The sequence below is a fragment of the Molothrus ater genome, chromosome 7 (genome assembly GCF_012460135.2).
Source record: "Molothrus ater isolate BHLD 08-10-18 breed brown headed cowbird chromosome 7, BPBGC_Mater_1.1, whole genome shotgun sequence".
Lineage (NCBI taxonomy): Eukaryota > Metazoa > Chordata > Aves > Passeriformes > Icteridae > Molothrus > Molothrus ater.
The window spans coordinates 17141069-17165643 of NC_050484.2; the positions used below are offsets into that span (position 1 = coordinate 17141069).

General features: G+C 45.1%; 2 protein-coding genes across 2 annotated transcripts in view; one reads left to right on the forward strand and one right to left on the reverse strand.

The window, feature by feature from the left end:
- Positions 1 to 3627: 3627 nt before the first annotated feature.
- Positions 3628 to 6493, reverse strand: SP9 (Sp9 transcription factor). The gene is made up of 2 exons (XM_036386612.2): positions 6333 to 6493; positions 3628 to 5610 (listed from the first exon to the last, which is right to left on the reverse strand). Exons 1-2 carry the CDS (start codon positions 6351 to 6353, stop codon positions 4255 to 4257), a joined length of 1377 nt encoding a protein of 458 aa, XP_036242505.1. The 5' UTR covers positions 6354 to 6493; the 3' UTR covers positions 3628 to 4254.
- Positions 6494 to 7477: 984 nt separating this feature from the next.
- OLA1 (Obg like ATPase 1) overlaps positions 7478 to 24575 on the forward strand; it is a 118997-nt gene continuing 101899 nt past the window's right edge. Inside the window, exon 1 of the mRNA XM_036386617.2 lies at positions 7478 to 7494. The gene's annotated coding sequence lies outside the window, so the exon portion shown is untranslated. The remainder of the gene's footprint in view (positions 7495 to 24575) is intronic.

A 24575-nucleotide genomic window follows, 5' to 3' on the forward strand; every position in this document is an offset into this window, starting at 1 on the left:
TCTAATTTAATTAGCATGTAATTTGGATGTACATAATTACTGTAATTATGACATTCAGGTGAGGCAGCTTTAGGCTGAAAGGCAATTTCAAATTTTCTAGCAGCCTACTTTGTGCCGGGGAGCGGACAGGGACCCCGCGCCCTGCCAGCCAGGTACCAATTAGCCCATCTCGGGAGCAGCGCTGCCGCTCGTTTGTGGAACAACAGCGGCGCCGAGGCGGCGGCGGCGGCACAGCCGCGCCCGGGGCCCGCCGGCGGGTGCCCGCCGGGAGCCGCGCCCGGCCGCAGGTGCGGGGCCGCGCGGAGATCGCGGAGCGGTGACCGTCGAGGGCCCGGCCGCCCCTCCGGTTGGCGGCCCGGGGAGCGGCGAGGCCGGGCCGGCTGCCCCGGGCTGGGTGTGCGCTCTGTCGCTGCGGGCCAGTCCCGCCCCGCCGTCTGCCATAGAAGTTCACGCTAGCCCGCCCGCTCCCCGGGGCCCTCCCCAGCCGCCGCTGCCCCCGCGCTCCTGCCGCCGGCTCCTCGACGCTGCCCGGCCCGCGCAGCGCCGCCGCCCCCGCGGCCGCCCCGGCCGCGCCCCCGGCCCGCGGGAGCGCCTCTAGGTGGCGCCCGGCAGCCGCCGTGCGGCCCGCGCGGGGCAGCGCCGCGAGCGTCCCGGTGTGCGCGCTCGGTCTTGTTCTGCTCTCCTTTTTGTAATGTGCGTGTGAAGGATGTTATTCCTTGAGGAAATTTGTAGCTAAATTATTCTCACTTAAAATAAACACTTAGCACAGCAATTACTCAAAGGGGCGGGCTGTCTGTTAGCTTCCCTTCATCTGCGTTTTGGAAGGGTGGGAGAGGATCCTGGCGAACAGATAATGGCTGCAAATAAATTACAGCTCCCGCAGATAAAGTTTCCATTTGAATTAAAAGACGCAATTAAGAGGCTGTCCAGGCACGAGATCGGGTGTTTATATATTATCTCATTAGAACAAAAACATTAATGTTACCTTTTAAGTGTAAAACGAGCCGTTGGGTCTGTAACTCGCCGCGGGGGGCAAGGGACACGCTTCCTGCGAACGGGGGACCTAGCGATCGAATGTCATTTAGTAGATAATTTTTCCTGACATTTTGCCGTCTCCCGTCTGTGGTGGTTGCCGTCGTTGGCTGGTTGTTTGTCGTGTTTTAACGGGCTCTCGGAGCAGGGTTGAAGTTGCTGTCCGCGAGGTATGGAAATGGACAGCAATAGCTGGACCGAGATTGTAAATGGGAGCTAGGCTCAGCTGACGGGCAAGCCCGGGGCGAGCGGGGCCAAGGCGGCGGGGAGCCCGGCTTCCCCTGTGCCACCCTTCCCGCCGGGGCCCCAGCGGGCACCCGTCTTGTTCCCCGTGCTCTCCTGCTCTCGGGTTCGCGTCCTCTTACTAAAGAGGTGAACTACGGATTGAAAGACCGAAATCAGATTTATTTTTCGGGTTCTGACACCGTTTGTTCTTTAGGGTTTGTTTTTGGATAATTTTTTTGTGTAGAAGTTCCCCAGACCATATAATTATCTCCAACGTTTACGAATGAATGGTGTCATTTATTTTTTTAAAAGGTGACACGCTTTCTATTTTCTTGGTTAAACGAACCGGCTCTGCGGCCCAGAGCTGCTCCCTTCCTCGTTTCTGGGGAGTCTGTAAGTGATGGACGTTTTCTGACCCGAAGGGGCAAAGGCAATGCAAAAAGGTCCTTGATCACTGAGCTGAGAATTGTAACCCCGGCCTGGCAGAAACTGGACCTGCATGGTGTCCTTTGATGTGTTTTATTATAAATCGAAAACAAAGCTGACTTCTGCCCAGCACCCCGCGCGGGTGCATTCCTGCGCAGCCCCCGGGCCGCCCGGCAGGGAGGAGAGCCGGCTCCCGCCGCCCGGCCCGCTCTGTGCCACCGCCGCCCGAGCGCGTCCCCGCTGCCCTCCCCTGCCCGCCGGGAAACCTGCCGCCTCCGGCCGGGGCGGCAGCAAAGACACCTTGCCGGGGTGCTTTCGGCCAGGAAAATTCCGGAGCGGCTCTCGGGGAAGGTGCTGTGGGCAGCCGTGAGGCGAGGTGCCTCTCCCGGGAGCTCCTTTCCCCCGGCCGCGGACGGCCGCCGGGCTCCCGTCGCCGCCCCGGGGCACAGGCGGTGCCGGCGCTGCCCGGCCGCTTTTGTGCAACAGTGGCGCGGAGGAGGTGGGACGCGGTTATTAGTATTCACGGCAGATGTATTTTCTTTAACGCAACGTCTTTATTCCAGTTGGTGGCCGACAGCAGAATCCGTTTCTCGATGCTATTTGCATTCCCTGTTTTATGGAGGATTAAAATATTTGTATTCATCCAATCTGTACCGGCCAGAGTAAATTAACTTTTTTTTCCTCACCCTCTTCTTCTTTTTTTTTTTTTTTTTTTTTTTAATAACACAATTATCTCATTTAACAATTTGCCTTTAAAAAAATACTGTGGCTGTTAGGTTGGTGGTCAGGAGACAAAGGGAGTGAAAATAATTTTCATTTCAATAATTGCCTTCTGGTCAATTTAACTGTGCCTTATTTTGAAAGAGCCTGTCTAAATGAGATTCCTGTCCCAAATGTGTTCCCAGGCCTTAGCCCAGCCTTTAATTATTCCTGAGTTTTTTTTCTTCAGAATAAGACGCTGCACTGAGTAATCACAAAGAAGTCAGAGAGCATCCTTGAACCTTTTCAATAGCAAAGCCACTGATATTCAAATAACATGCAAGGACCATTTGACTGCATGGGGACATAAGCATTTCCAATTCACTATTTGCATAGATCAACTGTCTTTGAAAAGGAAAGGAGCAGTTGTCTTCCATAACATTAAAAAGCCTAGTTATCAAATCAAGTGCTTAGTTTGGGGCTTTTAAAACGTTTACATTTTATCTTAGGTTGCCCTTTACCGTTTGACATGCAAATTTGGTGCAGTTAATTTGGACAATTAAAAGGATCTTCAAGGGAGCTTTGTCACCGAGAATATTCGGAGTTTTCCCCGCGGACCAGCTGAGATAAAGTTGGCCAGAACAAATGATGTCTAGGAGATTAATTAGATATTTGATAAGACATGAATCCCTAATAAGGGAATACAAGGCACAGGGGGCTGCTGTGTGCTCTAAGTCAAAATTAATAACATTTAACAAGATTTTCATTTAGGCATGAAATGTCTTTTCCGGAGTATTGACTCTAGCGATTTATTCCCCCGAGATCACCTCCCAGCCTAGGCAGCCTTGTGGCGCTGAAGGCTTTTAAAATTAAATAAATAGTTCCTCAGCGCAGTTTGCCTTCACTCGATTTTGGGGACGGTTTCACCAAAGCCACTTAGGTCTCAGCATGGTTTCCGGCTGTAGTAGGGCTCGGACTCGGTTAAAATTTGTTGGTTTTTTGTTTTGTTTTTTAAAGTAAATCAAAGCAAAGGCGGCTTGAAAAGAGCGAGCAGAGTGGTTCAGTGAGCCCGGCTCAGGGGCCGGTCCCATCCCCTCCCAGCTATATCATTGCTGACTATTTTTAATCACAGTGACTGTAAGGACGATGGAAAGGGGTGCGAGGGCTCCTACTCAAAAAGTGACCCCTGCGAGGACTGGGCGGGGGGGGAAGGAGGGGACACGAAGAAGAACAAACCCGTGAGTATATTGTTCAGAGTCCTTTAATAATACCAAAATGAAAATATGTCAAGATTTTTTTCCATACAGATAAACGCATTTAATTTCTTTAAGAGACCTTAACTTACGTGTATTTGAGTGAAGTGTTAACTCAACATTTTAAATATCTTTTACATATATACTGACTTCCACAAAGTGCATCAGAAATTTATAATTAAAAAAAAAATCAAAACCCCAAAACCTCCCTGAATTTCAGGAATTCACCAATTTAAAAAAAAAATCCCCAACCCCCCTATCAGATCAACATTTACAAGAAAAATAAGGGAACACGATCTGTTTTTTTTTTTTTTTTTTTTTCCTGTTTTTCTTCTTTTTTGAACCCTATTTATACAGATGTTTATGGGATACAGAGGGACCGTCTCAGAGTTGCAGCTGTATTTCTCACCTTAAGCCTTTCTTAGGATGCTTGCCTTCCAAGAGAAAGAGAAAAGGGAAACGGAAGAAAGTGTCACTCGGTACCTACTGGCCGGGCGGGACGGGGGCCGCGCCTCTCCGGCCCCGCCGTCCACCGGCCCGCCCCCGCCGCGGCCCGGGGCGGCTCGCGTCCCTCCGGCCGGCGCGGGGCACAGTCCGAGCGGCTCCGGCGGCGCTGCCCCTAGGAGTCGCCGGGGCCCGCGGTAGGTTCCTTGCCCGGTCCGCGGGCGGCGCCCACCCCCTCGTGCAGGATGAGGTCGGGGGACTCGGAGCGCGGCGTTTCCAGGTTGCTGGCGTCCGTGTCGCTGTCGCTGCCCTTTTTGCCCCCGCCGCCCCCGTTGTGCGTTTTGATGTGTTTGCTCAGGTGGTCGCTGCGCATGAAGCGCTTGTTGCAGACGGGACAGGCGAAGCGCTTCTCGCCCGTGTGAGTCCGCAGGTGCCGCTGCAGCTCGTCGGAGCGGGTGAAGCGCTTCCCGCAGAAGAGCCAGTTGCAGACGAAGGGCCGCTCGCCCGTGTGCCAGCGCAGGTGCGCCTTCAGGTGCGAAGTCTTGCCGTACACCTTGCCGCAGCCGGGGATGTGGCAGCTGTGCAGCCCCTTGCGCCGCAGGCTGGCCCCCGCCGGCCCCAGCCGCTCGGCCTCCTGGCAGTTGGGGCAGTCGCAGGTGGCGCGCCCCGAGTAGCGGCGGGCGGAGCGGGCCGAGCCGCCCCCGGCGGCGGCGGCGGCGGCGCCCGAGATCATGGCGCTGGCCGCCGCCACCGCCGCGCTAGAGTCCGTGTAGGAGGGCAGCACGGGCTTGAAGCCCTCCTGGGTGAGCAGGTGCTGGCTGGTGGAGAGCAGGTGCGAAGCGGCCGTGGAGCCCAGGCCGGTGGAGCTGAAGGCGGAGTGGGTGAGGGAGCTGAAGTCGGGGTTGTAGGTGCCCAGTTGGGAGTGCAACGAGGCCTGGGGGGCGCCCGAGTGCAGCGAGCTCTGCAGCCCCCCCGCCGGGTTCTGCACCTCAAGCCAGGAGCCGGGGTTGGTGTGCACGTCCCACCAGGAGGAGGCCGCTCCGTTGGCCACCTCGCCCGCCGAGAGCGTGGAGTGGAAGCCCGACTTGTACCAGGACTCGTAGGGGTGCGCCATGCCCACCCGCGGGTAGAGGCTCTCGGCCGCCGAGCTGTGCACTTTGGAGATGAAGGCCGACTGCCCGCCGGGCTCCTGCGGGGACACGCCCGCCGCCGCCGCCGCCGAGTTGGAGAAGAGGCCGCCGTAGTCGCTGCTGAAGGCCGAGGAAGTGGGCGAGGTGGAAGCCAGGCAAAAGGCGCTGTTGGCGGTGCCCGTGCCACTGGCCAGTCCGTTGGAACCCCTGCTCGTGGCCACCGTGAAGCCCGAGAGGCTGGAGCCCAGGTTGCAGCTAGAGGTGGAGCGTTTCCAGGGGTGGAAGCCCCCTTTGGCGAAGGCGCTAGACTCGGGCAGGGTGGTCAGGGGACTAGTGTTGCCGATCTTGTTGCAGGTGGCGGCCAGCATGGCCAGGGGAGTCGTTCCAAATCTCGGCTCTTCCTGCGGGAAGAGACAAAGCCGGCCCGTCAGCCTAACCCTTGCCACCTCGCCAGGCTCCCGCGGGGACGCGGCAGCGCGGGTAGAACCGCGGCGCAACGAGCGGTACCGCGGAAAAGTTTTCTCTTATTTTAGAGGAAGGCTCCAGCCCTGCCACGCTGGGCACAACTCGTTTTCCGCCGGAGACCGGTCTCATCGCCCGAGAGATTTACCTCGCAAGCCGGTCCCGACGGGGACAAGCGACACGCGTGTTCCGAGAGGGCTGCTCGAGCGTACCGCCGTTAAACCAAAAATCCCGTGGGAACGAAATGCGGCGTCTCCTCGAGCAACCGTACAGGAGCGACGGAAAAAAAAGAGATGGCAGCAAGGCGAGCAGTGTGCGGAGCCTTCCGACTGTCGCCTCGTGCAACGCCGGGCCGGCGAAAATCTTTGGAAATCGAGCGTAGTTAGAGTTAAAAAACAAACAAAAAAAAAAATCCCAAACCAAATCAAGAACTAGACAAAAGAAAGCAGAAGCAGCACAGCTTCTCTCCGGCCCAGCGAGTTTTCAGGCCAAACTCTTTGGGAACGACCCGATGGGCAGCCCGCAATGAAATCCCCCGAGGCGGGCCGGGATCACCTCCCATCCGCGGGTCCACGCGATTTCGGCAAGGGGCAGCCGCAACGCGGCGGCAACGACAGTTTTTCCAGGGGGAAGCCGCGAGGAAGCGCGCGGTGCGACTTACCCCGAGGATAGACGTAGCCATAGCACGTCCGTGGGCTGGGCGGTGGGGCGGAGGGGACGGCGCTCGGTGAGCGCCCCGCGCTGCCCGGCGGCACTAAGGACACTCCGGCGCGGCGGGGCCAAACTCTGCCTAAGTGCGGGCAGCGCCCGCTTTGAAGTACCGCTGGCGGCGGCGCTCGCCCAATGAGGGCGCGGGCGGAGCGGCCCGGAGCGGCCCGGCAGCCAATCAGGCTGCGCGAAGGTGCCGGCGCCGGGGCGCGGGGCGCGTGCCAGTCAGCGCGCGGGGAGAAAACTCCCGGCTCCGGCCCGCGGCGGCGGCCGCGCCGCAATTACCGCCGGCCCCGGCCCCCGGGCCGCGCCTCCCGCCGGGCCGCGACTCCCGCCGCCCCCGCACCGCCTGCCCGCCGGGGGAGCGGGGCGAGCCGCAGAGGGCAGGAGTCGAGAGCGAGGTCAGCGCCGGCGGAGGGCTGGTGTCACGGCTGACGCCGCTCCGCTGTCTCCTGTAAACTGTGCAGGAGGTGTCCGATGCGCTGCTGCTGGTGTAGTCACCTGCGATCCTCGCGGCCCGTAAACCATACCTGCGTCGCTTTTATTCAACAGGCCCTTTACCTCCTTTTCAAATCATTTGGGAGCCGTCCATGTTGGATACAAATAACCTAACAGCGCCTAATGACATTCTGTGAAAACACGTTAATTTTTTTGTTTGTTTATTTTCTTTACTAAATGCCAGAAGTGATTTCGAGCACAACGTATTTCTTACTTTCATTGTAAAAAGAACTGAGGAGGCTCTGTGGTTATATAAAGTGCCAAAAAATTCCAAAGGCAGGGAACTGCCAGGCATCTCTTTGCTCTTGTACTGGGGCGGGAGAGGGGACGAGGGGCATTTGACATCCTGTCGCTTAAGATAGAGGACGTTATTTTACAGAGTAATCGGCAGCAAAACACTTTGAAAGTCAAATTCGCAGCCTGCAGCACGTTTTTCAAGCCTCATATACTCCCGTGGAAGCAGTGCTGCTAATGGCAGAAAGCTTGCTCCCTCCTAGCAGTGCAAGGGCGCTGCTGGAATAAGCCGCCCTAGCACTTGCCTGTGGCCTCTGCACTGTGCACACTCCACGCACCCAGTGAGCGACAGGGACTATACCTGCTCTCTGCATGTGCAAAATGTAAGTCCAGACCTCGGCTCCTCAATGTCTTGCAAGCTAGTCCCTTTGATTTGTAATTATTGGAGGCTTCTTAAATAATTGGCTAGAACTTGCCCGTACTGTGCCCGCGGAAGATCAATAGGCGTGCAACTTTTCATCATCGCGGTCGGCTCTGTGAGAATGGGAATAGGAGCTTTTCCCCTTCCTTTTTGCCATTCCCAGGGCAGCTGGGTACAATTCTGAACCAGAAATACGATGAGTGCGTTTAGCAATGCCGGGCCATTGCTCTGCATTTCAGTCAATATTTCCTTCTCGGTGCCGCCTCAGCCATCCAGTGTAAAACCTTCTAGCAGATGCAAAATAGGCATCGCTTAGGAGCAAGATGGAGAAATCGGGAATTTAAGATTATGATTTCGCTTTTCTTCACATGTTTACATCTATATGTGTGTGTTTGTATGTGTGCTTAAATAAGGTGGGCATTGCGGTTTTTTCTACATTGTGTTATGCAATCTATAGGACGACTGCCATGGACGCCCCTGGAGATTATCTTTTATTTAAACGTCTAAGGCTATTTTCAAAGGGCGCTCGCCTTTTTGTCGCCGGGTATTAAACAGAGTCGGGGCAGTAGGTGAAAAAAATTCTGCTCTGCGCTTAATTCTTTCCACATTGACTCGCAGCCGGCGCAGGGGTCCGGGTGGTGCATGGCAAACCCTTCCCTCGGAAGGTCTGCCCGGAGCAGATCCTGAGCGGCGGCTGTACCCAGGGGGGCTGTATCGCTCGGCGGGTGGAGGCGGCAGAAAGGCGGTGGCGGGGGGAGCGACATAACCCCCACGGGTGAGGCGAGGAGTCCGACAGGGGCACCCGGGAGCCATCGCCCAACAGGTGACTCCTTCCTTCCCTCCTTCCTTCTTTCCTTCTTCCTTTTCTCCGGGGAAACCCGCTCCTTCCCTTCCCAGGAGCCTGCCATGGTGGTCGTCAAGTGGCAGCGCGGCGCTTCTGGCCAACCCCAGGGCGGCGGGGGGAGAGGGTCTTTCCTCTCATCCTGGGGAAAGTCATCAATAAAATACGGCTGGAAGGCAGATCGAGAGCGTGACGTTTAAAAATGTTGCCTCTACATCAGCGAGTAAAGGCATCCGCTGCCCGCTTGCGCTCCCACAGCAAAGTAGGGATTCTGCTGTGCCTGAAGACTGGCGGGCGGCTCTGCCTGCCGCACATCCATCTCCTCGCCCCTTTGTAGTCGGAAAAGTAACTAAAACCCGCAGAAACGAGGCAGGCGGTGGAAAGGCTGAGCGAACGGCGGCGGAAGGGGGAACGCTGCTAAAATCTTTAGGGGGTCAAGTATTTTCTGACAGATTTTTTTCATACTCCAAAAATCGAGTTTTTAAACAAAGATCAATGTGTTATGCTAAAGTGTTGAGCTGACTGTTAAAACATTTGGGGGGATAATGACAGTGTAACAAAGGCCTGGTTTGGAGTGAATCATCACCCTTTTAAAAGTTAAAGCAATTTTCAGGAGAATAGCTTTCAGCAAATGCTTTACATTATTCAAAACGGCCAAATAATGCTCTATTATAGAGCCTGAATGCTGCCAGTCAGCCCATAAGTGCAATTTGTGCAAAGGCTCGGTGCCTTATCTCCACTTCTTTATAAAGAGGTGAATATAAAACAATTTCTCCCAAACCCAGACAGAGAGCACGAAAATTGCTTCCCTTTCTGCAATCAGGGCAATTTAACTGGAGTGCAATTAGCACTATTAAATGTCGATTCTGCATAAACAAATCTGACTAAGAAGCGAAAGTGGGGTGAGAACCTCATATAAACTGAAACTGATTTTTAAAAATTATGTATCCGGGTCCTTTACAATTGATCCGTGACGTTTTCATCGCAGAATATATTTACATCATAAATACATTACAGTTAAATCAATGTAAATCTAAAAAAAAAATCTCAATATGAATGCTAATAAAGAATAGCCTAATTAAATGCAATAGTTCACTTTCTTGGAACAATATTGTTTCCCATCTTCTCTCTACGAGTGTCTTTTGATGTGTGCAACTACTAAAGTTGCTGTCTTTAGGAGGTAGAGCTGGGAAACAATTCTTTCATTACAGATGGTTGGGAAGCTCCTGGGTTTATATTCAAGAGCATCAGATGAAATGGCTCGTCTGTTCAAAAAGAGCTCTGGGAAAGAGCTGCCAAATATTTTCCAAATAAATCGATTTAGCAGCAGTTAAATGTAAGGTTGCTGTACAATTTCCCCGGCATTCTAGGAGGGGCACGAAGTTTTACCCATGGCAGTTATGGGTAGGAAGGGGGCAAACCCTTCCAAGTTTAAGAGAAGCAGCCTAATTTTCTGCCAAACAGAAGGGATATAGGCAGGAAACAGGCAAACTGCACATTGCCGAGATAAATAATTGCGTCCTGCCAGATTTTTTTTTTTTTAGCAACAGTTCTTCCGTGCGGAACCCCTCCCCCCTCAATTACACTCTTCATTTACGTGATCTAGAAGCCAGCATTGATTATCAGAGCAACTCAGAGGGGTACCTGGTGATAAATTAATAACTTCAGTTAGGAAAAGGCTCCCCTGCTATTCTGCCCAAGACTAGATACTACAAGGGGGAAGTATAAATAAAGATAGTGTTAAAATACAGACCTTGGTGCCTGTTGAGTCCACTGAATTCTTTCCACTATAGAGTTTTTAATTTGTGGGTAAAGATGAAGTGCAGCCTTTGATTAGAAGGAAATCTTTTATAGTTAATAAAAAGGCAATGAGCACTGGGATCAAATAGATAATGGAAATGAAATGAAAATTACGGCACTCTCCCACAATTTCTGCTTGATCTTTCATATGATGTTTGTTACACGGTGCACTCCCCTCTCCTCCTGCCCCCTGCACACTGAGCCCCGAGGTGGAGCATCAGGCTGGGCTTTCATATTTTCTCGATCTTTAAGGTGACGCTGTTTAGGAGTAGCAGGGAGACCCATATTACCCTGTGTTTAAAAAATCTGCACAGTCGTTTCAGAAATCCTGTCGTTTACTGAACGCACTCAAAAGCATGTCTTTGGAATTAATTCTCTTCCGCTAAATTTATTTGGACTGTGAATTTTAAAGCTCCCTTGTTCTGTTTATCTCAGCCGGAGACACGTTAACAATTCCAGGGAAGACTAGTGTCAAAGGAAGGAAGGTGACTGCAGACTGGATGATGATTTTAATTACTACAATTATTTGGAGATTATTCAACAGCATCATAGATTTGTTTTCTGCCTTGGTATGAAAGTCTGAGGAACACTGTGCGAGAGCATTGTACGAGGATTTTACCTCTTGGTTCACATGCTTTCCAGTGCTCTTACGATGTATAGGTTAGGCATGGCAAGCTCAGGCTGCAGCAGGTTGGAAATTCAGCCAGTGCTAGCGTTCAGAAAGCTTTCTTAAAACGCAGGTGTTTCTAAATAGAAAGAGTTTAATTAGTAAACGCTTGGACCCAACGTTTATAGAGCGTAAAACCGCCTTTCCACACAAGTCCATTAAAGCAGCTCTGCTGACTCGGTAATGAGGTGCGTGCGGTGAGCAGGGCAGCGGCGGCCGGGACGGCGAGCTCGGCGGTCCCGGGCAGCGCCCGGCCCGCCCCGGCCCGCCCGGCTCCTCCGCCCCGCCGCTCTCCCGGTCGGGGCGCGGGGAAGCGGCAGCACCGGGCGGCTGCCTCACCGGAGCAGCCTCCCCGCGGAGGAGTCCTGTCCCCACATTGCTCCCAGCATCCCGCTTCCGGTGCCCTCCTAGCTTTTTACACCACGTTTTTAGCCAGGCGTGACTCAGAATGTTGACTGTGATTAAGCAAGCTGTCTATCTAGAGATAGAGATATGTGGCAGCGTAATTGGTGGCATGATTGACATTACAAAGTTCTCTTCGGTCCACAATGACCAATAAATCCTCCTGCAGGTTTTGCCATTTAATGAATTGCTATTTTGGTAGGGGAAAATATGCCAGACCCCCATTCCTATGTTCTCTTCTTCCCCCTCACCCTGTCCTGGGATTAGGGCAAGGAAAGAAGGGGAGCCATTCATTATGCTCTTTCTGTGTTCTGTAATTACTGGAACTCAGGCTTAAGGTGAATTTCAGCTCAGATCATGAACCATTTCACGTTCAGATGCAAGCTTGCAATACTTTCCTAGTGGCAATTAGGAGCCTATTACAAGCCATTAGATTGATCAATGTACCTTAAACAATGTGAATGATTTATATGGCAAAGAAAAAAACCTTCTTACATCCATTGTACTGTTCCAGCGACCAACCTGGCCCTCTGTCTCCATTCATCACAGCTTTAAACAACAAAAGCAATTTATTTAGTAAAACTTAAATGCAGAGAAGCGGGCTCAGTTCTTCGTCATGTAGGGCATCTGAGCTTTATCTCTTTATTGTCAAGAGATGTAGGCTGCAAGAATTTGAGTTTGTGGGGGGGAAAGGGAGGGGTAGATTTGCTGGTTTCCAAATGGATTAATTCACCTTGTACCTGAAAGAAGGAAACAAAGAGATCCCTGACTGCTTCCTAAAGAGGACACTAATCTGCTGTGCAGATGCAACACAAGGAGGAAAGCAGGGGCTTACACAAGTGCTCAGCGAAGTGTTTGGTTAGATGATTGTAGCCTTTTAATGACAGTCTGGACGCAGAAGCACGATCCCTGGAAGCTCCAAGACAGCTAAGGAGTGGAAAGCAGGCTGGGATGTGCCAGCTGATGCAGGGACAAGGGTAGGGGCAGTCTTCACCACCATGGGTGGTTATTCTAACTATTCTACAACTAAAAAACTACAAAATATCAGTTACTATGAAAGCCGGAGCTGCTACCCTGTAGGACTTGGGTCTGTCTTTATTTGCCTCCTTTCACAAGACCCAGGGAACCTCTCACACCTGGAAAATTCCTCCTAGCTCCTGCCAGCCCCAAAATGAAGGGTTGGGAGAGACTGGTGACTTTGCACTTGCTACCAATTTATTAGGTAAACAGAGATTCAGTTCAGAAGGAACAGGACCATGATTTACCATTCATTGAACTGATGGCCCCTGTTTCTTGCATTTTTCTTACCTTTTTGCTAACCTTATTTACCTTGATACTTAGCACTCCAAAATCAGTCTTCTCTATACATACCAAGTGACGGAATGAATCTTTGGCTTGCTGTTAAACAGTTCTGACATGCTTCAAATTAAAACCGCTGAGAAACAAAACCCCACACATGTGAACTAACTAAACCATTCTTTAAAATGTGACTTCAATGGGACCAGTGTAACTGGTGACAGTGTTTGTTAGAAAAAAAGCCGAAACATCTGTAAGTCTTGGTTCAGCTGGAAATTTATTTTGGAATATCATACGAGAGAGAATGTTATTAACTTAAGATTCCAATTATTATTTGTGTTTCAGCAACAATCTGCTCTCTGGAAATTGCTGCAATGCTTGTCAAAAGTCACTGTTTTATCCCATAATTTTCTGCAAGGAGGTAAGCACAGAGCTCCTCAGTATCGGTACAAAGAAAAGAAACTAGGAATGAGTGTCGAGCTCTATCAAGAGATACCACCCTTTTGCTACAAAATGTGGACACAGACATTCCTGATTTTCCAGTTGTCCATATGGGATTGATACTACTCATTTATTTAGTTATCAGCTGGTTTCTTTCTTGCTAGCAAGGGATTACTAAAACACAATGTCCACTATGTAAAACCAAATGAGAGTTTCAATAGGAATAAGGGCAATCCTCCCCCTTCCTCAAAGAAGATCCCACATTGAGAAGAGCGTTTATGTTGTGAGAAGAGCATTTCTGGTGAGTCTGTCATACACTAAACCCACTTGTTCCATTTCTTGTAGACACTACACTATCGAGAGCTTTACCCATAGAATCAGCAGTGTGTCCTGCTTACCTTAAACTTTCTCTTTATCATGGAGGAGACATCAAAGAATAAAAGATCTGGAGGCCTCTTTCAAAGATTTTGTAGAGGTTGTCCATTTAGTCACATTGTGCTTTAATGTCTTTTTCCTTTTCCAAAGCTTTGTATTTGTCACTTTGCCCAGGAGAGTTGCTGGGCCAATCTCCTCAGGACATGTTCTGGCCTTCCGCTACTTTAAGTATTGCTACAAAAGCAGCCTACTTGAAGGGATTTCTGCAGTACTTAACTACACTTATACAAAAGCAGCCTATGCTTCCTAATATGCTGTTTCAGGCCCTTACATTCCAATCTGGCTTGCATTGCCCTTTAATTATCTGTCTTCTTATTGTGATCAAGTGAATTTTTACTAATCTCCACATTTATTGTTAAGGTAAATAGATGCTGCTTTTAATCAGTATGGAGGGCCAGACCAATGCAGTTTGAAGTAACTTAAGTCAACTATAAAGGGTTCAATGTGTGTATAATTACAGAAGACATCAGCTATTCACTCCAGTCTAATTCAGTGTCTGTTTAGAGACAGAGCTCTTCCTTTCCTCTGCTCCCTCTCTTACCTGATTTGCTCCCCACTGTTCTACAAAGCCAGCAAGAAGAGCACAGTGGAGGCCAAGCCATCAGCAGCCCTCCTGAACCTCGGGCTGGATTAATTTAGTGGATTGGAACTCCTCGGTGAGTATAAGCATACGGGTACAATATAACACCTTCTTCCAACAAAAAAGATTAATTGCATCTTAGCCTCGGTATTAAATGTGCTATTATCAGAAGAAGCTGGAATAATGCATGCAGTCACTTTAAAAGAAAGCAGGTTTCCTTTGCGAGCATACTTATTATTTCAATAGTATTTGAGAACTAGTTTAATAGTGGCCACGTTGTTGCTTACTAAAATATATTTGAATTGAACACATATATATCAAGGTATTTTTTCTTAATTTTAGTTTGAATTATTCCCGAAGTTCTCATTAAATTTACCATTTGTAAAGGACAGATTAAATGAAAATGGCTTTTAGAAAATAGAGCTGGAAATTATTTTGACCTTTGTGACCTGGTAGAGGTGATAATTTGCTGCAGCACTGGATGTTGGACGTATCTGACATTTTAGGTATTCCCTCATAGTTTCAGACCTTTGTACTGATGAACTCCACCTGGGACAACTCAGCAGTCAACTTTTTGTTACCTTCATGTAAATGAGAAGACTACAGCTGTCTTAAGCAATCTAGGTGGACACCACCAATGAAAATTAAACTTGGGCGAGGGCAATGCTAAGAAAAGAATGTCTATTATCCACAATAATGCTCCTAACATTTTCTAAACAGCTATTACCTGTGTCTGTCCATAATTGTCCTTTTTACATTAACGTTGCAATCTTTCTTTCTGAACAGTTACAGAAATCTCTCCCCACTGACTTTTCCATATGTAAACAACCTATACAGCATTTTGTAATGTAAAACAAATGTGGTAAGTAGGTCCCACATTAAAAAATCATTTTGAGTGGAATGTCTGAAATGCTCAGGGGATTTTGAGGGGGAGGTTGGAAAATACCACCACTTGCACTCAGTTTCCAAATGCATTCCCATATATGCAGATGAGTGTCCATAGGACCTGTGGAGTACATTGTTTGGATTGGATTGTCCATTGCTGAATTTGGATTGTCACTGAGAAGAAATAACTCACTTTCTCTTTTGCAAAATGATGCAAAATAAGCTGTAGTGGATTTTTGTTATCTAATATTTCTCATGGTTTTTAACTGCACATGAACATAATTCAATTTTTATATTGACAATAAAAATATTTATCTGTTTAGAAAACAACTTGACTGCAAAATTCCCAGTTACAGCAAAATAAATAAAAGTCAAAATCTCTATTATCACATCCCATCACATTAGAGTAACATGCTAGTTATTCTAATTGAAATGTGATTCTCTCTAGGGGCAGACCATTATACACCTCGGAGGGATTGAAAGCAGGGAAACAAAATGCAAGTTTCACATTTCTAAAATCTCATCTCCACATTTAAGAAATAGGATGGTCACAATTCCCATGCAGTACTTAAGACAGTGTAACTTGATTCTCCATGATGCATTTTGGAGGACATTTAGCAAAGCTCCAAGGTTTGTTCACCCGAGACATGTAGAAAAATGTGTCAATGTGTCCTGTTTGTCTGGTTTTTGGTAAACATCCTGGCTGAAAGCACAGCTCTCGGAGTAAGAGCAGGCAGTGTCCTCCAGCTCTTTCCTATTATCACTGCACATACATCAGGATGTGAAATGAAGTAGTCAGACCTTTCAGCCAGTACCCAAGTTGTTATGCACTAACTTCAGAAAAAACTGAGTGAGAATTACATGCTCCTATTCAAAGATGTTGAAGTTAGTGCACATAGAAACTTGTGCTTGTTCAGAGGAAAGGTGTGAAGTGTAAAATAAAATTGCAGGCTTTGGAAAGATAAGTTGTGTAATGCCACAGACTGTTCTGAAACCCTCTTTTCCCAGCAGTGGGGGGAGTGCTGATGTCCAGAACACAGAGATGCAACACTGTGTTTTTCCAGGGAGTAGCTGTGGTACCCACAGGTTGACTAGCCACATTCCATGAAGCAGCAGGAGCACAGGAACACCTCTTTGTGCCAAAGTACATGCTAGAGATGCTACAAAATGAGGTTTATTGCCATGTGAGGGATAGACTGAGCCCATATAACACCAGCTGTTCTAATGGTGTGCAAAAACCCACAGTATCTGGAATTTTGCAGCTTCAAGACCAAAATTTTACAAACGCTAATTATTTGCAGATGGTGCCTTACCTTACTTGCAAGCGTGAGTGTCTGCACACTCACACTTGCAACTGCATAAGGGAGAGGGAGGGGATCTCTGTAAATAAACTGCTTAAAAAGAAAACCAAATAGTCAAACTAACAGCTTGGTAGTTTGATATTAAATTGCCTATTGTTACAGTATTTTTCAAATAGCTGTTACCATAACAACATATTTTTTCTTTAAATTTTTTTAGCTGTTTGGAAAAAAAAATTCTTGCCAGAATTCTTCCATAATAGCTTCCATTAATAGCACTGTCTTCTGTTGGGGAGGCCAGTGCTGATGTCTCCTGCTGTCACAAGTCACTCAGACATCTAGCAGATGTTTTGTTTGATAAGGCCAATTTGAGCTTTATAGAACACGTTGTGGTTTTTCATCCATTCCCAAAGAGCAAATATCAGTCAGGATGAGACTGATCATTTGCAGGGAGACAAGGAGTGTGATACCTGTCAGCAGAATGTGACCCACCCTGAGAAACTATCTCAGACAGAACTGTAAAAGATTCTCCTTTAACACAGCAACAGTGTACCAAGCACCAAGAGACAGACCTTGGAGCCATACCTATAACAAAAACAAAAAATATGAGAAGGGAAAGGAGGGAGAAAGGAGGTAAAAATCCTTTAGGAGGCCAGTATTTCTCTCCAATTCTGTAGCACATATTTTACTAAATACTTAATGTAAATGCTGTAGATGAAAGCGGTTTATCTCTATCAGACAATTTATTTCAATCAGAATTGGAAAAAGTGAAAGAAAAGGAATCCACTTTAAACATTGATGCTGCCCCAGCAACGCTGGCAATTTTATTTTGGATTCAGGTAATTTGCATGACTAAGAAATAATTGCTTTTCCAGCCCCTACACACACTTGAATGTGGATAACATGTCCAGATTATTATATTTAATAATTCATCTGCTAATACCATCTTGTTTCTGGAAACAGAGACACAACTATTTATTTTTGCAAGGCTTATTTTATAATCAGGTTTTTCATTTTATAATTACCTAGGACCATATTTTAGTGTAAGTTGTTTGAATTTTTTTAAGCACTTACTGCAGAATTAGAGAAGGTTCCATGAAATATTTGAATGCTATATAAAACTTCTCAGAGGAGAAGAAAATATTGCTATATGTTATTTCTGTGTTAATTACCTGGATCAGAATGAGTGGCAGCTAGCCAGCCCATAGGCCATGCTACTTTTCTAGAGAAGGTGTGTAACTGTGTGCATCCAGATATGTGCATATGTGTATGCCCATATTTTCTTTGTACTAGCTAAAAATAATATTGAAAAATCTTAAAACAATGTTGCTAAACAGTGTAATTTAATTTCCATACCCTTTTATGTAAATCTGCATTCACAAGAGTAGTTTAAATTAATTCCAGAGAGGACATTCCACATTTGTGCAAGTGTAAATGACACTGCAAAACAAAGTGGTTATCTGGTCATAAGGCTGCAATGAGACTACTGCCACAACATCAAATCTTCTGTTTATTTGTGAAGGTATAAAACATTTGGGTGAACCTGAAGACAACAGTGTTTAAAACAGCATCACAAATCCTGTTGCTCTTATTAAAATTCTGAATAGATAGGGTGAAGTTCAGATTTTTTTTTCCCAATATGTAGCTGAAAATATTTCTGTAAGTAAATTATTTCCCCCCATATTTCAGTGTATTTAAAAATATACACACTTGTATGTATTTCCACTTTTAAAAATGCTAGTTCCAGTTTTAAGAATGCAACAAGTCCTTTTGCTGGAGTTTCTGGTTTAGCAACACAGCTGTGTCAGGTTTAGCTGACACACGTGATTTGACATAAAAAGGTGGAAGTGGTACTGCAGATGCCTGCAATTTGACTGATAATGTTAAGAATGTTCATCCACACACTGTCCATTAGATTTGCTTTGCTGAAGTGAGGTTACTCAACCAGAGATCATTTCATACAGGCAACAAATCTGAAGTTTTGAAATCAAGAGTACTGCATGCTCCTCTTTTATGCTCCATATTGGTTGTAAATGCATGTAACAAGTGTTAATGAGATGCAGTAAATTTATTAACAACAAAAATCTCTTGCATTCATCCCACTCTGCTGTAACTAGAATTGAGAAGACAAGCTTTAAACAGAAAGAGCTTTCATATCCTGCTTCAGAAGTGTGACCAGCCGTGGTAGGTTGCTCTTGGCCTCATAACTACTGAAAGGACTTTTGAAATGGGCACTGTTTGAACTTCTGAGCATGGTCTATAATCTTGTTTAATAATTACATCAACTGTGACAGTTTAATTCAGCGTAGGTACCTAAACTATTCCTGAAATTAATAATAGGCATGCTTTTTAGCTTATGCATGTCAAAAGTTGTAAGACAAATCTCATCATGGAATGTAACTATTTTAACATGACTTTTTAAATAGTCCAACCATTTAAAACAATTGCATAACTTTTTTTCTCCAACTTTTAAAACAAAAAATCTTTCTTTGTATTTATAGGGTTGAATATAGTTAAGTGACCTCTACAAAAACTTCCTCTTTGAAGTGTTCTCTGAAGAGATCTTCAAGGCAACTGAGTGCCTCAGATTGTGATTTTGTAAGGTTTTGATGCTAGAAAATTGTTTAACAAACAGCTCCAAAATACTGAGATTTTGATTAGTAACATACAGTGACATGGCATTTAAAAAATATAAAGTTTGAAATCTATCATGTGGCAGAAGAGTATGTGTTCCACATGGTTAGGAGAATGGGAATGGGGGCATCCCAATATCTGAGCAGGAGGAAAATAGTTATATAAAGCCAATTAAACTATTGTTTAGGAATATATTATACTGCTGTCTCTACTTGTGCCAGAACTATTCCTCTAAATTCGTGGTTGAAGAGTATGATCCTTCAGCAGAATAGAGAGTTTGGGTTACTGTTGCTTTGTTTTTTTAATGTATGTACCGTATGACTCTGCAGAGTCCTGGATTTGGTTAACACTGACTTCTCAGCAGAGAACAGTTTGGGAATATTAGCCTTATTTCTTAAAATAGTAATATGTGAATAATATAAGTCAGGAAATCTAGTTGAGTATAACAGTCTTGAAGAGCAATGCTCACACTGAAATCAGTCTTAGGGCCTCAGAACCTTTCACTGTAGTTAATTTCCTGTAGAGTTTCATACTCTTCACAATGTCGAAGCTTTTCTCATAAAAGAGTACTCTGCCAAAAGAAGTTTTGCTCTGTCTAAGGAAGCGAAATACTGCTGTACTTGGAGTCTTTCCAATGACAGGATTTGAACTAATGTTAAGAGATGCTGTACTGGCCTACACTGAGGGGTTAATTTAAAAATCCCACCTCATTTATACCCTCATTACCACTAGATTAGGATTGCATCTAATCCCAAGTAATTACATATTAGTTGTATATATTAGCTCTAGGGTGGGATCTGATGTTTGCATACAAGTATGTATTTTACTAAATGAAAAGGAGTAAAGACCTACCCAACTCAGGCATCATACATCTATACCCCATTTGCATGTATACCTTTTAAATTCTAAACCAGAAAAAAATTTGTAACTTTAATTTCTGTTTTGGGGTAAGCCAAAAGGGATTAAAAAAAATCAACAGTGTTGACTAAAAAAAAAATTACAGGAGCAAAATGCAAAGTAGTTAACTATTCAGTGTGAATACATTAACATTAAAATATGCCAGCTGCCGTTTACCATGCCATTGCAATGCTGCAACTGTCCAGACATAGCACTGTTGGAAGATGAAGTGTACCTGTAATTCTTACCAATGCCAACATTTCTTTGTTGTTTTTAATGGTTGGAAGTAATGGGTAGCCATAGAGATGTACAGTGGAAAAGATTCATAACCTATATCTCTGAGCAGTTTTGCATTTGATCCATCAGTTTAAGGAAAATACTTCCAAATGCAGTTCTCTATTAGTGATGGAAAGTCATTGCAATATGAATATGCTTTCAGCAGTGCACTATGGAAAATGGACAATAAAACTGAAGTTCTTCTGTCTTCAGATCAATGTAAGCATGAATCTTAAAAATGTGAATAAAAGAGCTCATTCAGCAAGCCTTACTAATTATGTCTAGCCCACATTTGCAAATTGTTTAATTGTGGATTGGTATTACTAAATCTCAAGGATTATTTTGCAGTTTTTGGAATCAACATTAAAAATAGTCTCCATTTAATCTCTTTCAGAAGAGTTGAAGCTAAATGTTACAAAACTAAAATGTAAGTAATGAATAAGAGTCTCGTAGCCAAATGATTATCTAATGACTGGAATCCAACTTCAGAATCATTACAGAACTTCTGTTTTAGTGTTCATTCACCCCACCATAGATATTTTATAAATTTCATATTTAAAGAACATTTTAATAATCAGGAATATGACAAATCTTTGTGAGTTAGGATTTTGAGACTGTAGATTACCATCTTTAATCTCACCTAAACAGAAGATAGTTTCTCAAAATTCTTAAGCACAAATAAATTTTACTTAGGGTTTTTTTTCCTAAACAGTTTCTGTGGGTGAATTTCCAACCTGTTGATGCAAATACCTACCACAGCTCACAGTCTATTGCAATTTCAAATTTCAAAACTAAGTAGGCTGGTATTTCTTCAGTCAATAATGCTGAACGGTACACACTGAAAAAGGAGGAAAACCCTAAAAACGTTAAAATATGAAGTATTTTCCAAGTGCTTAACTCGTGCAGTCTTTGGGAATTACAGAAATTTAAAACTGCACTACTGAAGTTGCTGACAGCATGCTGCTTTTCAGTAGTGAACTCTTTGTCATGGATGGGAAGGCTACTCAAAGTGTTAGGCAGCCTTGCTGTTCCAGTTTCATCTTTCCAGAAAGACTGGTCTCTGAGATACTGAGGCATCAGTTTCTCACCTGATGGATTGTTGATGAGGCTTCACAACCAAATCCTCACGGTGTGTGAGTTACAGAGCTGGCTCTAGGCAAGTTCAAGTTAAGCCATTTGTATCCATGTCACTTTGGATGTGTCTTGTTTGGTGAGCAATTAAAAAAAATAGGTCATGTGTTGTACTCTGGAGATAGTGCTGTTTGGGATTCTCTCAAAATTTAAACATTTTGCATGCCTCAGACCACTTGCAGGGTAAATGCAGTCCCCTGCTGAGTAGCTAATAGGGGAACTCACACTTTCAAGGAAAGTGTGTCTAATAGCAGGGGATTACTATAAATCTCCTGGTTTGATGTACACCCTCACTTAAATGTAATGGGAGTGGCTTCAGTACCCTGCAGCTTCTATATCCCACTTGTAGCTGCAGCCAGCCATATTTAGAAATTTATTGAAGGCAGAAATTTTTAAAAAGGAGTTATCAGCTCTCCTTAGAGATATCAAAAATCAAAAATTAAGTAATTGGTTTATCTTTCTTCCCTCCTTCAAAATGCTACACGTGCTTATTATTTTTAAGTTGAAGTCACAACTCTGGGGGATTTTTGAGTTCTGTGATAGTTGAATATGGACTGCATCTATATTTATTCAATTTTAAGTAGAGAAAGTAAAAGAAGTAAAACTACTTTTGAAATGGATTTATAAACTGAGTTCATTGCATATAATAGTATGTTGTGTACTAGATAGTATTGATATGAAACTGACCTCTGAAGTAAGAAAAAAGTCCAACCAGAAAATATTTGTTTGGTAAACATAATGATTGCATTTGTTCATGTTATACTCTTTGACATAGCATCTCCCAGGCACTGTGATTCACAGACTGGTGATTATTTCTAAAAGAATCTCTGGAAATTTTCTGAAAAACTAGGTTCATCCACAGAACATCACTTGAGCAATTAATGGTTTTCAGTAATTTTGTAGTTCCCTGAAACACTAGAGAAGCTTCCTAGATTTTCTTTTCTAGGCCAAAGATCTCTTGAGCTTTGTCTGTTTCCTGAAAGCCCTTGCTTGGGTGTTTCTAAGACAGCTTGATGTTCCTCAGCTGGGCAGAAGGCATTCAAGCAGGTGCTAAGTGTAATAAGGCTAGATAAGAGACCAATCATGTTTTTAATTGCCTACTCCTCTCCTGGCTTTGGGGAGTGGATAGTGCCTTATGATTACTCTGCTGGTCATACTTTCAGGTACAGATTGGGGAGGTGGCTGGGATTTCTGTATGTTACAAAGAGCATGTTCTTTTTAGTAAATCTGGCTATTAAAGGTAGTTTTGTGGCTAGTACAGCTGTTAATCTGATCGCAGACATAGCTTCAGTTCTGTGGAGGTCATTTACCCCCTGTGTTATCACAGCAGTGAGGTGAATACTCACACTGGTGGCTGACATCTCTTTCTAGACTGATGCTGTTCTTAGGCATTTTGTGCTTCACAGTACACCTCTCCAGAGAAGTGGGAATCTTAAGCTTGAAAGACTCCTGAGGCAAATGCTATTTTAGTCTCATTGAAATCCAGCAAGGCACCAAGCACTGAACAAAAACTCCACAGAAATTACAGAAGAAATAACAGGAGAGACTTGAAATCACCTGAATCAATAGGAGTTCTTACCCTGCCCTGCAGATAGGTGAGTTCTCAAGTGTTACTGCTGCTATTGCCAATTCCCTCGAATACCTGACCCATGAGACTGCAACTGAACTGATAGGATGTTTCCTGTGTTGCCACACATGAATAATTCAAAAATATGCAGAAGATACAGGCAAAGTATGATTACTCTTTTCCCATGAGGAAATCTGAGTTGGTAAGTGTATTGAGGTCTGTGTTGGGTGGACCTTCAGTCACTCAGAATCTTCCTTGATTGTTGAATGCCTTTAAAATTAGCCCATGTTTCTGCTGGGATCATGCAGAAAACATTAGTTAAGGTGAGAACTGTCACAGATAGCTGCAGTGAAAGTGGTTAACTTTATCTCAGATTCATCTGTGAAATCATCTGGAGTTTTATTCAGTGAAACATGCAATGAATGTGTGAGCCCCTATTTTTCTTCTGAAGTATATTTTCTTCCTTTTTAGCTTATTTTTTACAGTGTGACTATTCCTATTTTTGTGTATTTTAATTATTCTTTTGCTTTGAAAACAAGACATGGTTTGTCTCTTTCCATAGTAAAATTAAGAATGTCATCTTGAGTCTGCTGAATTAGGGAAAACAACTTGGATACACTGAAACATTTTGTAATTTTTGTTTTCTGTAATAGGAGGGAGTTAAAGCTGATTGGGACAGTAGTCACATACTATTTGTGCTAGTACTACTCTGAAACAAAGAATTATGAGGACTGGAACTTGCAGATTCAGAAAGGGCAAGTATGCTTCCAGTGTAAGAGTTAAGAAAAGAGAAACAATCATTCAAGTTATTATTTAATGATGGACTGAAACTTGTGTTTGAGAAATGACTTCAAAACTTATCCCAGATAAAATGAAAAGAGAATTACTTTTTACCTGGAAGATAAAAAAATAGTAATATTTTTCTCAACCATCTACTTACGAAAATTGGGTATAAATTGACATAAATTGGTTATTGAAGCAGAGGTACCACTAAAACTGTGACTGATTCTATTAAGTCTTCTCCCACTTTGTGCTGCAAAACAATCTCATCTTCTCATTAGAATGGCTGGAGACAGCTCTGTGAGTGACTGTAGATTCCTTTCCCAGAGTCTGTAAACGTTTCAGATGCATCTGTCAGGCCATACACCAGTTACTAACATTCTCCAAAAATAATGATACTTCATTCTTACTGAACTAACATAACACAGCTATTCAAACTTGGCCACCTACCTACGCATTCCAATCTACAAAACACTGTGAGGGAAGAAAATTGAAGTGGGATCATCATTTGGCAGATACATATCATAAATTAGTGATCTTCCCAAGGCTTTTCACTGAACCAGCAGTGCAGCTAAATGGCTGTCACTGAGGCACTATGCTCATATTGTAAGGGAATGGAGTAAGAAGAAATCATTAATACAAACATTATTAAACAGTCATTGATTCTTTGGAAGATAAACTGAGAGGGACATAAAAGCATTCTCAGCTGTATAAAGGCACCAAGGTAAGGAGTGTCAGTTATTGAAAGCTGCTTGAGTCAGGACCCTGAGTGAAGCATAAGGGTCACTTATGTCATGACAGCCTTTTTCCACCTGTTGAGGATCTGTTTGCCTGTGTTGGGGCAGGACTGGCACCTGGGATCAGGTGCTGTGGATAGACCTGTGGGAGAGAGTCTCACTGGGAACTTTTTGTCTCTTGAGAGGTATGTTTGCACTCAGGTGTGAGGTTGTAGGTGTGCCAGCTCCTAGTTCTAAGAGATCATGTGATCTAATCTCCAGTCTGGTTACCCAGCTTGACCGCTCACTTGTTTTGTCACTACTGATTTTTCTGGCAGTGAATGATTTTTGCCTTATCTGTTCCCACTGGTCTTGCTGTCACCCTTTGTGCCTGGTT